Source organism: Lepus europaeus, chromosome 11 (genome assembly GCF_033115175.1).
Source record: "Lepus europaeus isolate LE1 chromosome 11, mLepTim1.pri, whole genome shotgun sequence".
NCBI classification, from domain to species: Eukaryota; Metazoa; Chordata; class Mammalia; order Lagomorpha; family Leporidae; genus Lepus; species Lepus europaeus.
The window spans coordinates 87261334-87273841 of record NC_084837.1 but is presented as its reverse complement, the minus strand read 5'-3'; the positions used below and the strand labels follow the sequence as shown (position 1 = coordinate 87273841).

At 48.0% G+C, this 12508-nt stretch overlaps 1 protein-coding gene across 1 annotated transcript in view; it reads right to left on the bottom strand.

The window, feature by feature from the left end:
• HACD3 (3-hydroxyacyl-CoA dehydratase 3) overlaps window positions 1-12253 on the bottom strand; it is a 46797-nt gene extending 34544 nt beyond the window's left edge. The window contains exon 1 of the mRNA XM_062206159.1: window positions 12015-12253. Within this exon, the coding sequence (XP_062062143.1) occupies window positions 12015-12101 (87 nt within the window). The 5' untranslated portion in view covers window positions 12102-12253. The remainder of the gene's footprint in view (window positions 1-12014) is intronic.
• Between the last annotated feature and the right edge of the window lie 255 nt (window positions 12254-12508).

The window sequence follows — 12508 nt, the reverse complement described above, 5'->3', positions numbered from 1 at the left end:
TCTCTCTCTCTGCCTCTCTCTATAACTCTTTCAAATAAATAAAATAAATCTTAAAAAAAAATTGTACTATATTCTGGATTTATCTGGACATTGCTTCATATTAAACATTTTTGATAGAAATATTTCACAGGTGATATGAGTACTTAACGCATCGTAAGAGAGGGTCCATGTTGTCTGATGGTGATGTCAAATTTGATCACTTAATTGAAAAGGTGACTGCCAGATCTCTCCACTGGGGGACACTTCCTTCTGTAACCACCAAGTGCTCTAACACTACAGCCTGCTGAACCTATCTCACCCTTTTTATTGTTAATCCTCACCTCATTCCATCTTACACTGGAGGTCACAAAGTGAGCACTTCCTGTTCAATCACTCCTTTTTCATTTCCAGCCAGCATTCTTCTAGAAGGAAGAGTTTTCACTTTCTCTCCTCTCCATTTTTAAACTGAAATTTTTGTTGACTTAACTGTAGATTCTTTTTTTTTACACATAGTTATAAGAAACAGTACTGGGCTGGTGCTGTGGCGTAGTAGGCTAAGCCTCCACCTGCAATGCCAGCATCCCATATGGGCACCAGTTTGAGTCCTGGCTGCTCCACTTCCAACCCAGTTCCCTGCTAATGCACCTAGGAAAGCAGTGGAGGATGGCCCAAGTCCTTGGACCCAGGCACCCATACGGGAGACCTGGAAGAAGGTCCAGGCCCAGCTCCAGCTGTTGTGGCTATCTGGGGAGTGAAACAGCTGATGGAAGACCTCTCTCTCTGTCTCTCTCTAGCCCTGCCTCTCAAATAAATAAATAAATCTAAAAAGAAAATACAAGATGAAAACATCCTAACCACTATGCCAAATACTCCTCTAAGAGGGGGTTTAAATTTGAAAAGCAAAGAGGAAGGACGGAGAAAGGGAGGGAGGGAGGGAGGGAGGGAGATTGATCTCCCATATGCAGGTTCACTCCCAAACACCTACAATGACTAAGGCTGGGCCCGAGAGAATACCCAGGAAACAGGAACTCAATCCAGGTCTCTGGTGCCAGGAACACTACTACTGGAGCACTGGCAGGAAGCTGGACTTAGGAGTGTAGCCAGGACTCGAACCCAGGGACCCCAATAAGGGATGCAGGTGTCCCAAGTGGTGTCAACTACAAGGCCAAAGGTCAGCCCCTACTTAATCTTTTTGTGTTCAAGTTTTCACAAATTTGGCCAGTGGAAATCCCCTCACACCAGCTCCTGTATTGTTCCGATGTGACTTTGTACCCTTTGAGGATTTTGTAGTTTCTCCTGCACAGACTTGGGATAATCAGCCATGTCTTCAAGGAGCCTTTGCTTGGAAGCCATGACCCAGACACAGTGAAGTCTACTTAAGGTTCATCTTTCAGGGATCTAACTAGCAATTTCATTTATTTATTTATTCATTCATTCATTCATTTGAAAGGCAGAGTAACAGAGAGAAAGAGAGACAGATCTTCCATCCAAATGTTCACTGTCCAAATGCCAGCAACAGCTGGACCTGGGTCAGGCCAAAGCCAGCAGCCAGGAACTCCATCCGAGTCCCCCATGTGGATAGTCAGAACCCAAGTATTTGGGTCATCACTGCGGCCTCCTAGGCATATTAGCAGGAAATTGTATTGGAAATGGAGGCAGAATTTGATCCCAGGCCCTCCAATATGAGATGTAGGCAAACCAGGTGGCAGTTTAACCCACTGTGTCACAAAGCCTGCCCATAAAGTCATTCTAAAATCTCCAATTCAAATTTATCTTTAAGGGAAAAAAAAAAAAAGATTTATTCATTTGAAAGGCAGTTACAGAGAGAAAGAGAGATCTTCCATCCAATGGTTCATTCCCCCAAATGGCTGCAGCAGCCAGGGCTGGGCCAGGCCAAAGCCAGGATCCAGGATCCAGGAGCTTCACCCAGGTCTCCCTTGTGGATGCAGGGACCTAAACACTTGGGCCATCTTCTACTGCTTTTCGCAGGCCATTAGCAGTGAGCTGGATTAGAAGTGGAGCAGCCAGGACCTGAAATAGCACCAATATGGGATGCTGGCACTGCAGGCAATAGCTTAAAACTCTACACCACAGGCCAGCCCCTCAAATTTACTCTTATGAGGCTTCTCACCTCCCAGTATTTACAGTGCAAATCTGGTTCCCTGGGGCGGGTGTTGGGGTGCAGTCCTGGCTGTTGTGGGCATTTGGGGATGTGTTTGCTGTCCCAGGTTTTACACCTTACGGTCTGCCCCTCCTCCGCCTCCTTCGCCTGCTCACTCTCCTCTGCTCCACTTCGACATTTCTGAGCCGCAACCCTCGACCCTATGCTGCTCTTTCCTCCACCAATTTTTTTTTAAACTTTTATTTGATGAATATAAATTTCCAAAGTACAGCTTATGGATCACAATGGCTTCCCCCCCCCAATAACTTCCCTCCCACCCTCAACCCTCCCCTCTCCCGCTCCCTCTCCCCTTCCATTCACATCAAGATTCACTTTCAATTCTCTTTATATACAGAAGATCAGTTTAGTATATATTAAGTAAAGATTTCAACAGTTTGCACCCACATAGAAACACAAAGTGAAAAATACTGTTTGAGTACTAGTTATAGCATTAAATCACAAGGTACACACATTAAGGACAGAGATCCTACATGAGGAGTAAGTGCACAGTGACTCCTGTTATTGACTTAACAAACTGACACTCTTGTTTATGGCATCAGTAATCTCCCTAGGCTCCAGTCATGAGTTGCCAAGGCTATGGAAGCCTTTTGAGTTCACCGACTCTTATCATATTTAGACAAGGTCATAGTCAAAGTGGAAGTTCTCTCTTCCCTTCAGAGAAAGGTACCTCCTTCTTTGATGACCTGTTCTTTCCACTAGGATCTCACTCACGGAGATCTTTCATTTAGGTCATTTTTTTTTTTTTTTGACAGAGTGTCTTGGCTTTCCATGCCTGAAATATTCTCATGGGCTTTTCAGCCAGATCCGAATGCCTTTAGGGCTGATTCTGAGGCCAGAGTGCTATTTAGGACATCCGCCATTCTATGAGTCTGCTGTGTATCCCGCTTCCCATGTTGGATCGTTCTCTCCCTTTTTTGTTCTATCAGTTAGTATTTTCAGACACTAGTCTTGATTATGTGATCTCTTTGATTCTTAGTCCTATCATTATGATCAATTGTGAACAGAAATTGATCACTTGGACTAGTGAGATGGCATTGGTACATGCCACCTTGATGGGATTGAATTGGAATCCCCTGGTATGTTTCTAACTCTACTGTTACACCAATTGTCAATATTTAGTAGTTCCTTGTCATAGAATGGCTTCCTGAAGACCAAAGCAGCCCACCACATGGCATACAGCCTACAGAGAAGTTTGGGGTTTCACCTGTCAACCCATTTGTAATCTGAACTCACCACTGCGGGCTCCCCATCTCAGGGTTTTCCAGCAGTTGGTCTCTCCCTGTCACCTTTGGTCCCCATAATGTTTGACATGGCTTCTGCTCAAAAGCCACCTCCTCTAAAGACATTCCCTGTCACCCAGTTGGAAGGAGTTCTCATTTCTCCTCAATGTTTGCTTTTGCTTGCTTCCTGAAATTCTGAGCTGGAATGTCTGATGCCTTCACCTGCTGCACTTGCCTGCCCTCGACCACCACCAGCAGCCTCAGCATCCAGGATTCCCACAAGCCAGGGACCTTATTGGCCTTGCTCATGCCTGAGACTGTCCCCACATGGTGGCAGGAACCAATCACTTAAGCAATCACCACTGCCTCCCATAGTCCACATTGGCAGGAAGCTGGAGTCAGGAGCCAGATCTAGCCGTCGAACCCAGGCACTCTGATGTGGCTTGTGGGCATCCCTCCCCGCCAGAACCAACCACGCCAAACACTGCACCAAACTACCACATGCTTCTCCACGCATGTGCTCTCCCTCACTAAGCCAGCCAGAAAGCCGGCTTGTAAAACTGCAGGGTGTGCTTGCTGCCGGCAGTCCTTAGCTGGACGGCACTGACTGTTTTCAATAAATGGCAAATATTCAAAGGGATAGGAAAGCACCATGTTTAACCAGTAGCAGCATCTGTTCCCTCAGAGTACATAAAACAACAGTACATTTTGTATCAGGTAGGCCTACGGTATCATACTATTCTATTTTCAGCCCAGACCACTGCCCTGAATGCTGTGTGTATAGTTACATGACTAGCTCACATTTCTATATGGGAAATGTCTAAAATAAGGTCTCAGACTAACATGCCCAAGAGCAAACTCTGCTTGTTGGCCCCTAACCCTCTGCAGTCTTAACCATTTCAGCAAACTGTTCCATCACCCACTTTGCACTGAGGCCAACATTTTAAGACAAGTTGCTGATTCTTCCCTCCCTCCTCCTCTGCCCCACACGAAAGCCAGCACGCCAGGGAGATCCTCTCCAGATACACATCTGTCCAGGCCGCTCCACCTCCGCCGCCATCCCACGGCCACACACCTTCTCGCTCCCACTATTTCATCAACAGCCTAAATGGTTTTCCAGATTTCACTTCTGCCCTTTATAATCCACATTGCAGCTAGAACCACCTTTTCAAAAACACAAACTCTACGAAGCTATTCTTCCACTTAACCCTCTTTAATGGTTTCCTTTGCTCACATTAAAATCCAAGCTCTCTACCATGGCAACAAGGCTCTGCACGCCCTACATCCTGCAGACTCTTCCAACCTCATCTCCCTCTCATTTATTCTCACTTACTGCACTCCACGCATACTAACAAATGTTCCGTTCCTGGAACCCACCAAGCCCTAGTCTGCCTTTAAGTCTGTGCACTTGTTAGAATGTTCTGCTCCCAGCTTTCTGCATAACTCCTCCGATCCTTCAAGTTGCACAAAGTTCAGTTATCACCTCCTCAATGAAGCCTTCCCTGATGCTCAATACAAAAGGGCTTCTACCAACTTTCCTCTGTTTCATCACCCTCTTTATTTCTCTCATAGCACTTATCTAGGGAGTTATTTTATTAACTTATCCACTGTCTGTCTTGCTCATCCTGAAGATGGTGCCTTTATACATGTTGCTCACCACAATATCTAGCACTTAGCACTGGGCCTGAACCACTGAGTGATCGACAGTCATCAAATATTTAATTTACCACTTTATGTTTCTGTACCATGGTTATAAACAGCTTAGATTAGACCTACTGAATTTTTACTATGAAGTATCTCAAACAATCAGGCAAAACCTTAAAAATATATCAAATACCATTACACCCATCATCCATTAGCATTTTGTTTGCCTGTTTTTTTAAAAAAATAGGGGTCAATGATATAGCACAGCAGGTTAGACTGCCATTTGTGACACTAGTATCATGTGATCCCGTATCAGAATGCTGGTTTGAGTCCTGGCTACTCTGCTTCCAATCTGGCTTCCTGCTAGTGTGCCTGAAAGAAGCAGCAGAACATGGCCCAAGTGCTTGGGTCCCTGCACCCATGTGAGAGACCTGGAAGAAGTGCCTGGCTCCTGGCTTCGGCCTGGTCCAGCCCTGGCCGCTGCAGCCATTTAGGGAGTGAACTCAGTGGATGGAAGATCTTTATGTCTGTCTCTCTCTGACATCCTGCCTTTCAAACACACAAACAAACCCTTTTAAAGGTTTTTCTTACAAATTAAGAAAACAGACAGATGCAGCTACACAATGACTTGATCCTCAGACACATCAGGCCTTGCAGGTAACCACTATTCTGGAATTGGAAGTTTATCATTCCCACTGTATTAAAAAAAAAAAAAAGATTTATTTATTTATTTGGAAGTCAGAGTTACACAGAGAGAGGAGAAGCAGAGAGAGAGAGATCTTCCATCCAATGATTCACTCCCCAAGTGGCCGCAACAGCCGGAGCTGCGCTGATCTGAAGCCAGGAGCCAGGAGCTCCTTCCAGGTCTCCTACACAGGTGCAGGGGCCCAAGCACTTGGGCCATCTTCTACTGCTTTTCCAGGCCATAGCAGAGAGCTGGCTCGGAAGTGGAGCAGCCGGGACCAGAACCGGCACCCATATGGGATGTTGGTGCTTCAGGCCAGGGTGTTAACCCTCTGTGCCACAGCACCAGCCCCTCCCACTGTACTTCTTTATTCACATAATAATACACAGCATTACTCTACATGTTACGTTTATAGCCTCACACTGCCTATGTCATTCGTCATCTTGATTTTTATTTGATATTGTGATGCTGGCATTCTACATCCCATATTGGAGCAATGGCTCTGAATCCCAGCTGCCATGCTTCAGATCCAGCTCCCTGTTATGTGTCTGGGAAGGCAGCAGAAGGTAGTACAAGCACTTGGGGCCCTGCCATCTAGGTGGGAGGCCAGGCTGGGGTCCAGGGCTCCTGGCTTTGACCTGGCCCATCCTCAGCCTTTGGGGACATTTGCAAAGTAAATCAGTGGATGGAAAATATCTCTTTCTCTCTCTCTCGCTCTCACTCTCTTTCTGTCACTCTTTCAAATAAATTTTTTAAATAAAAAGTTCCATCACTGAATGTCTTCACCAGTGGTTGATAATATCAGGCTTTTTCATTTTCCCCAAACTACTGTGAGAAACAGTACCATTGTTATAATCTACATGTCCCTGATGTAAGTGGGAGAAAGCATCTTTTCAGGGTTATTGGCCATTCCTGTTTCCTTTTACTCTGATCTGTTGCTATTATCTGCCCTTTTCTCTATTGAACAATGTCTTTTTCTGTTTTAAATTTTGGCATAGCAGGTAAAGCCGCTGCCTGCAGTGCTGACAATCCCATATGGACACTGGTTCAAGACCTGGTTGCTCTATTTCTGATCCAGCTCCCTGCTAATGAGCCTGAGAAAGCAGCAGAAGATGGCCCAAGTCCTTGGGCCCCTGCACCAACGTAGCAGATGTGGAAGAAGCTCCAAGCTCCTGGCTTCAGAGTGGCTCAGCTCCAGCCACTGCAGCCATTTGGGGATTGAACCAGCAGATGGAAGACCTCTCTCTCTCTCTCTGCCTCTGCCTCTGCCTCTCTGTAACTCTGCCTTTCAAATACATAAATTAAAAATGCTTTATTTATTTTCTTTTTATTTAAAAGCAAAGAAAAAACAAGACAAAGAAATAGAGGTCTTCTATCTGCTGGTTCACTCCCCAAATGCCAGCAACATCCGTGGCTGGCTCAGGTCAAAGCCAGGAGCTAGGAACTCAATCCAGGTCTCTCAAATGGGTGTCAAAGCCTAAGTACTTGAGTCATCCATCTGTTGCCTTCCCAGGGTGCACACTAGCAGGAAGCTGGACTGGAAGCAGAGTTGGAATCTGAGCCAGGTACACTGGTATACAGGCATCCAATGCAGCACCTGGGCCAAGTGCCCATGTCAATAAGTCTTTTTCTTAGTAATCTGTAAGTGTGCTTCAAGCATTCCAGATGCTAGTCATTTGTCAATGTGTGCTGCAAATATCTTCCTCAAATTTGTCTGAAATTTGTCAATCTTTTTATTTAGGATTTTTTTTAATTTACTTGAGAGGCAGAGTTATAGACAGAGAGAGGGAGAAAGAGAGAAAGGGGTCTTCCACCCACTGGTTCAATCCCCAATTGGCACGGCTGGAGCCAATACAAAGCCAGGTGCCCGGTGCAATCTTCCACTGCTTTCCCAGGCCATTGCAGAGAGCTGGAAAGGAAGAGGAGCTGGGACTCCAATCGGCACCCATATGGGACACCGGCAACAAAGGCAGAGGCTCAGCTTACTGTGCCACAGCGCCAGTCCAGTGTTTTGTGTGTCTTAAGACATTCTTCCCCGTTCCAATATTAGATAGTCTCCCATATTTTCTTTCTTTCTTTTTTTGGACAGGCTGAGTGGACAGTGAGAGAGAGAGACAGAGAGAAAGGCCATATTTTCTTTCAGTAGTTTTGTTTTCTGCATGAAGGTCATTAACCACCACCCCCAATTGATTTTTGTGTATGGCATAAGGCAGGATTTTCCTTTATTTTTTGCCATTTGGATCACAAACTGTCCCCGTGCAGTTTCACCCTTTCCCCATTAATCTGGATGACACCCCTGTCACACACTAAGTGTTTATGTATGGATGGATCAGCTAATAGACTCCACACCAATCTCTTGCTCTCTGTGTGTGTCCCACTCATCTAAGCTCTACTCACAGTCATAACAACACCTCACACTTAAACAGCACGCTAGAATTTACAGAGCTCCTCCAACTCCATTCCCCAATTCAAACCTCAGAACGGTCCTACGAATTGGGTGTTATTCTGGGATGAAGACACCAATCTCATAAAGGCTAGGTGAACTATCCAGTCACCAGATGGGAATGGAAGAGGAAGGACGCAATGTCACGTGTTCAGTTACACTCCTTCCATGGAACTGTCTGGCGAGGACGAGAACTCTGTCCTTCAGACAGCTCCCAAACACAGCCCTGCACTCTGTCCACACATGTCTAAAACAAACAAAACCCTGAGGAGTGAAGAAGTGGTTTAGCAAGCCTGGTTGCTGGGACAGACGGGTGCACTATTCTGAGAGCAGACTGCCCAGCTGGCCTGCGTGCTCACCACACACACCCGCAACGCCACTTGAAAGTCCTTTTTGTCACCCATGCTTCCTCACATGAGCAGTGGTTCCTCATTTAGCCCTGCAGCTTTGACAATGGGATGGGACACACTGGACAGTTCCCTGTGTCTCAGGTGATAGGGGGAGGGGCAGATGCTCCACACTGGAACTCAGCACCCTCTAAAACAAACACACAGAAGCTGCAGGACACACTGCAGAAAGCAGGGGGTATTAGAGAGCTGTCCAAGAACCCAGCACCGAGGTCATGACAGACCAGAGCAGACCTCCATAAATGGCTTTTATTGAACAAATAAATGAATTGCTTCATCTTCAGCCAGAACCACTGATTTCAACAGGCCCTGCACCAAGCAATCAATTGATAAAAGAAAACAAACAAACAAAAACGGAGCAGTAGCCCTGACATTCAGGAGCATGGCAAGGCCACGTTACTGTCCTAAGCAATCTCATGACATACAAGTTTCTACAGGTTACTCTGAATGCTTGGTGGAATGAGACAAGGGCCATTTGATAATGCTGTGTAAGCACAAACACATGGGTAGTACGTGTAGGCCACTCACAAAATGACCAAATAGCCTTCCTTGCTTAACCAAACCAAGTTGACAGCTAATTCTCTACCAACCAGCTTTATTCTTGTGCCAGTCTCCTCTGCCTGCAGGTTAGATTTATTCAGAATTGTTCCTGTTTTCTGACAGCATCTAAAGTGGACGCCCACTTCCTGAAACCGTCCCCGGCTCCAGTCACCAACATCCAATCCTATAATTGGTTCCAACATATTTAAAAAAAAAAAAAAAAAAAGATTTTATTTGAAAGGCAGAGTTACAGAAGGAGAGAGAGACAGAGATAGAGACAGAAAGAGAAAGAGATCTTCCATCCACTGGTTTACTCCCCAAATGGCTACAATGGCCAGAGCTGGGCCAGACCAAATCCAGGAGCCAGGAGCTTCTTCCAGGTTTCCCCACTGGGTGCAGGGGCCCAAGCAACTGAGCCACCTTCCACTTTCTCCCCAGGCATATCAGCAGGGAGCTGGACTGGAAGTGGAGTGGCCAGGACTCCAACCGGGACCCATATGGGATGCAGGCTCTGCAGGCAGCAGCTTAATGAGACACCCAAGCTTCCCCAGGAAGTTTGCTCATCTTGGCTGTACTGAGTAAGAAACTCAACTTTTTAAACTCTTGGTGGGTTCCTGGTGGTCTCTGTGTAGGACAATGGTATAATAAAAGTGACATGTTACAAGTATCTACAAGTCCACATGGTTCTCTTTCTGGAAAGTTCTCCCCGTCACAGTTTGACATGAATACTACTCATTTCTGGGAGCCATCTCTAAGGAAATGAGAAGTAACAAATTCTAGTTCAATACTCAACTACAATTCTACCAATAAACAGACTCATGAACAAAACTTTGTCTTTATGCTACTATGCTTCCTTCTAGACTGCCTGTCTTAGGAAAGTCGGTCTGTCTGACTCACCTAAGTAAGTCTGTAGCAGCTTACAGACGTAAGACAGGATTTATTTTTATGAATGGCATTAACACGTTGTTTGTAAACTCATAGTACTTGAACTGGATGCCTCAGAACCGCAGCTCTGAAACCCTAAAAAAGCCAAAAACTAAATTGTTTCCCCAAAAAATTTTTAAAAGGAATTCTCTCTCCAAAAGATAATTTTATTTTTTCTCTCTTATGTCTTTTATTTATTACATATTTCTCATATATACCTCCATACTTCTAAACATACAAAATATGATTAGCATTATGTTCGTGTTTCTTAACTACAAAAGGTTTAGATCTTTCAAGAAAAATATACATATGGTTCATTTTGTAATTTGTCCAATTTCCTTTTCTTTTTACCATCATCACATTCCCCCCAAAAAACACTTTTTCTGCCTGCAGCTTCAAAAATATTCCAGAATGTCCTATCCATATCACATGATACATCTAGAGAGAGCAGAGCCTGAGTTTATTTAACCTGGTCTACATATTGCTTAACAAAACACTTAAAGAGGTTGTTAAAACACCCGTCCTGCACTTTTGCCTTTGGCCGGTGAAATCTCTGGATGCAGATCCAAGTCCCCAACTACGAGATTTCTGTTTTCTCCTATTTTATTAGAGCACCATGAAGCAGAGTAGAGGGAGACTGCACCATTTATTCATCCTTTGAGGCAAAAATATAACGGTGTGGTTTAACACATTAAATGCCACATTACAATGTCACAGCTATTTAAGGCGCCTTTGCTCAGTACTGTTTTCATCGTTCAACAGCAAAACAGGTTACTACTCCAGAAGCAAACATTAAGTTCAACAAATTCCAGCCAACAGGACAGGCACTGTGGCCCAGCAGGTTAAGCCACCACCTGAGAAGCCTGCATCGCCTGAGAGCCAGTTGGAGTCCTGGCTGCCCTACTTCCGATCCAGCTCCCTGCTAATGCGCCTGAAAAAGCAGTGGAAGATGGCCCAAGGGCTTGGATCCCTGCACCCACATGGGAGACCCTGATGGAGTCCCAGGCTCCTGACCTCAGCCTGGCCCAAGCTGGGCCACTGTGTCCAGCTGGGGAGTGAACGGACAATGGAAGAGCACTGTCTCTCGCTGTAACTCTACCTTTCAAATAAATAAATTAAAAAAAAAAAAAAAAAAACAAAACTGAAGTCAACGCTCAGAAGGCAGCCACGCTCTGCAATACAAGATGACAGACAAGGTGACAGCCGCCAGCCTAAGGGCCCGCCTCGCAGGCGGAGAGTTCGGTGCAGTGAATGGATGAGGGCACAGGGTGCCAGCGACGTCAAGCAGCGCGGGGAGAAGGCACGACTGAGAACATTCCAGAAGGAAACTCCAGCACCCCCAGACCCGAACCCTGGAAGATCTGGGCAGCGAGGAGGGGGGCTTCCAGCATGGGGGGTTTCAGTTCTATCAAATGAGGGGGTGTGGATACGAAACATAAGCGCTTTCCCCGTGAAACTCGGCAAACCTAAGCTCACCGCCTTCGGAATGCCCTGCGGAGGTCAAAATTCAAAGTAGTAAGAATGATTCCTATCCCGAAACGGTTGGCAGGTGGGTGTGGCCGCCGCAGCCTCCGGAACGTTCCAGGGCCAGAGGTCCGGCCGCGGCACCGCAGGCCACTGTGTCACCGCACCACCGAGCCGCCGGTCCATCCCGCGCCTCCGCCAACTCGAACCCCGACGGCCGAGCTGGGCCGCGCACTGCGAACAAAGAGGCGGCCCGGGGCGGCCTCCGACGCCCACGCCGGGCTCACGCAGCGCCCGAGGCGCTCTGCAGCCCCGGCTGCGTGTGCGGGGTCGCGCCCCGGCCGGGGATCTGCGTGGGCGCCCCACACGGGCCGGCACGCCGCGAGCGCACCGCCTCGCCTATCTCGCCGGCGCACCGCAGCCTGGCTGCGCGCGCACGGACACAGCGGGCGCGGGTCGCGGCACGCACCCCCCTCCCCGGAGCCGCGGTCCCGCGCGCTCCCCGCAGCCCAGACGCGGCCTTTACCTGCACATCACTCAGCTCCACGCGCAGATACAGTTCGCGGTGTCGCTGAGCCCAGTAGACGTGCGGAGTCAGCACCTGGTTCTCCATGGCCACACTGCCCAGGGCGCCGCCGGCAGGCTCTGCTCGCGGGACCTCGCTGCCTCACGTAGTGCGCGGCTGGAGCCGGCCGAACGCAGGCCGCAAACCCCCGCGCTCCGGAGCGCCCGCAGCCCGGCAGCCTCGCGACACCCCACGCTCGCGGGCCGCGCCTGCGCAGTGACACGCCGGGGGGCAGCCGCGCGAGCCGGGCGTGGGCGGGGCGCGGGCGGGGCGCGGGCGGGAGAGGGGGCGTGTCCTGGCGCGGTGACGCCGTGGCGCGCCGCGGCCGCCTCCGGGATCGCCATCAGCGCGCTCGCGGCGCTTCTTCAGGGCAGCGCTTCGAAATGCCAGAGGCTGGCGACGCACAAAGGACCGGTCAGCGTGGATAAGCGCTGGAGACCGGTGTGTCCGGAAGG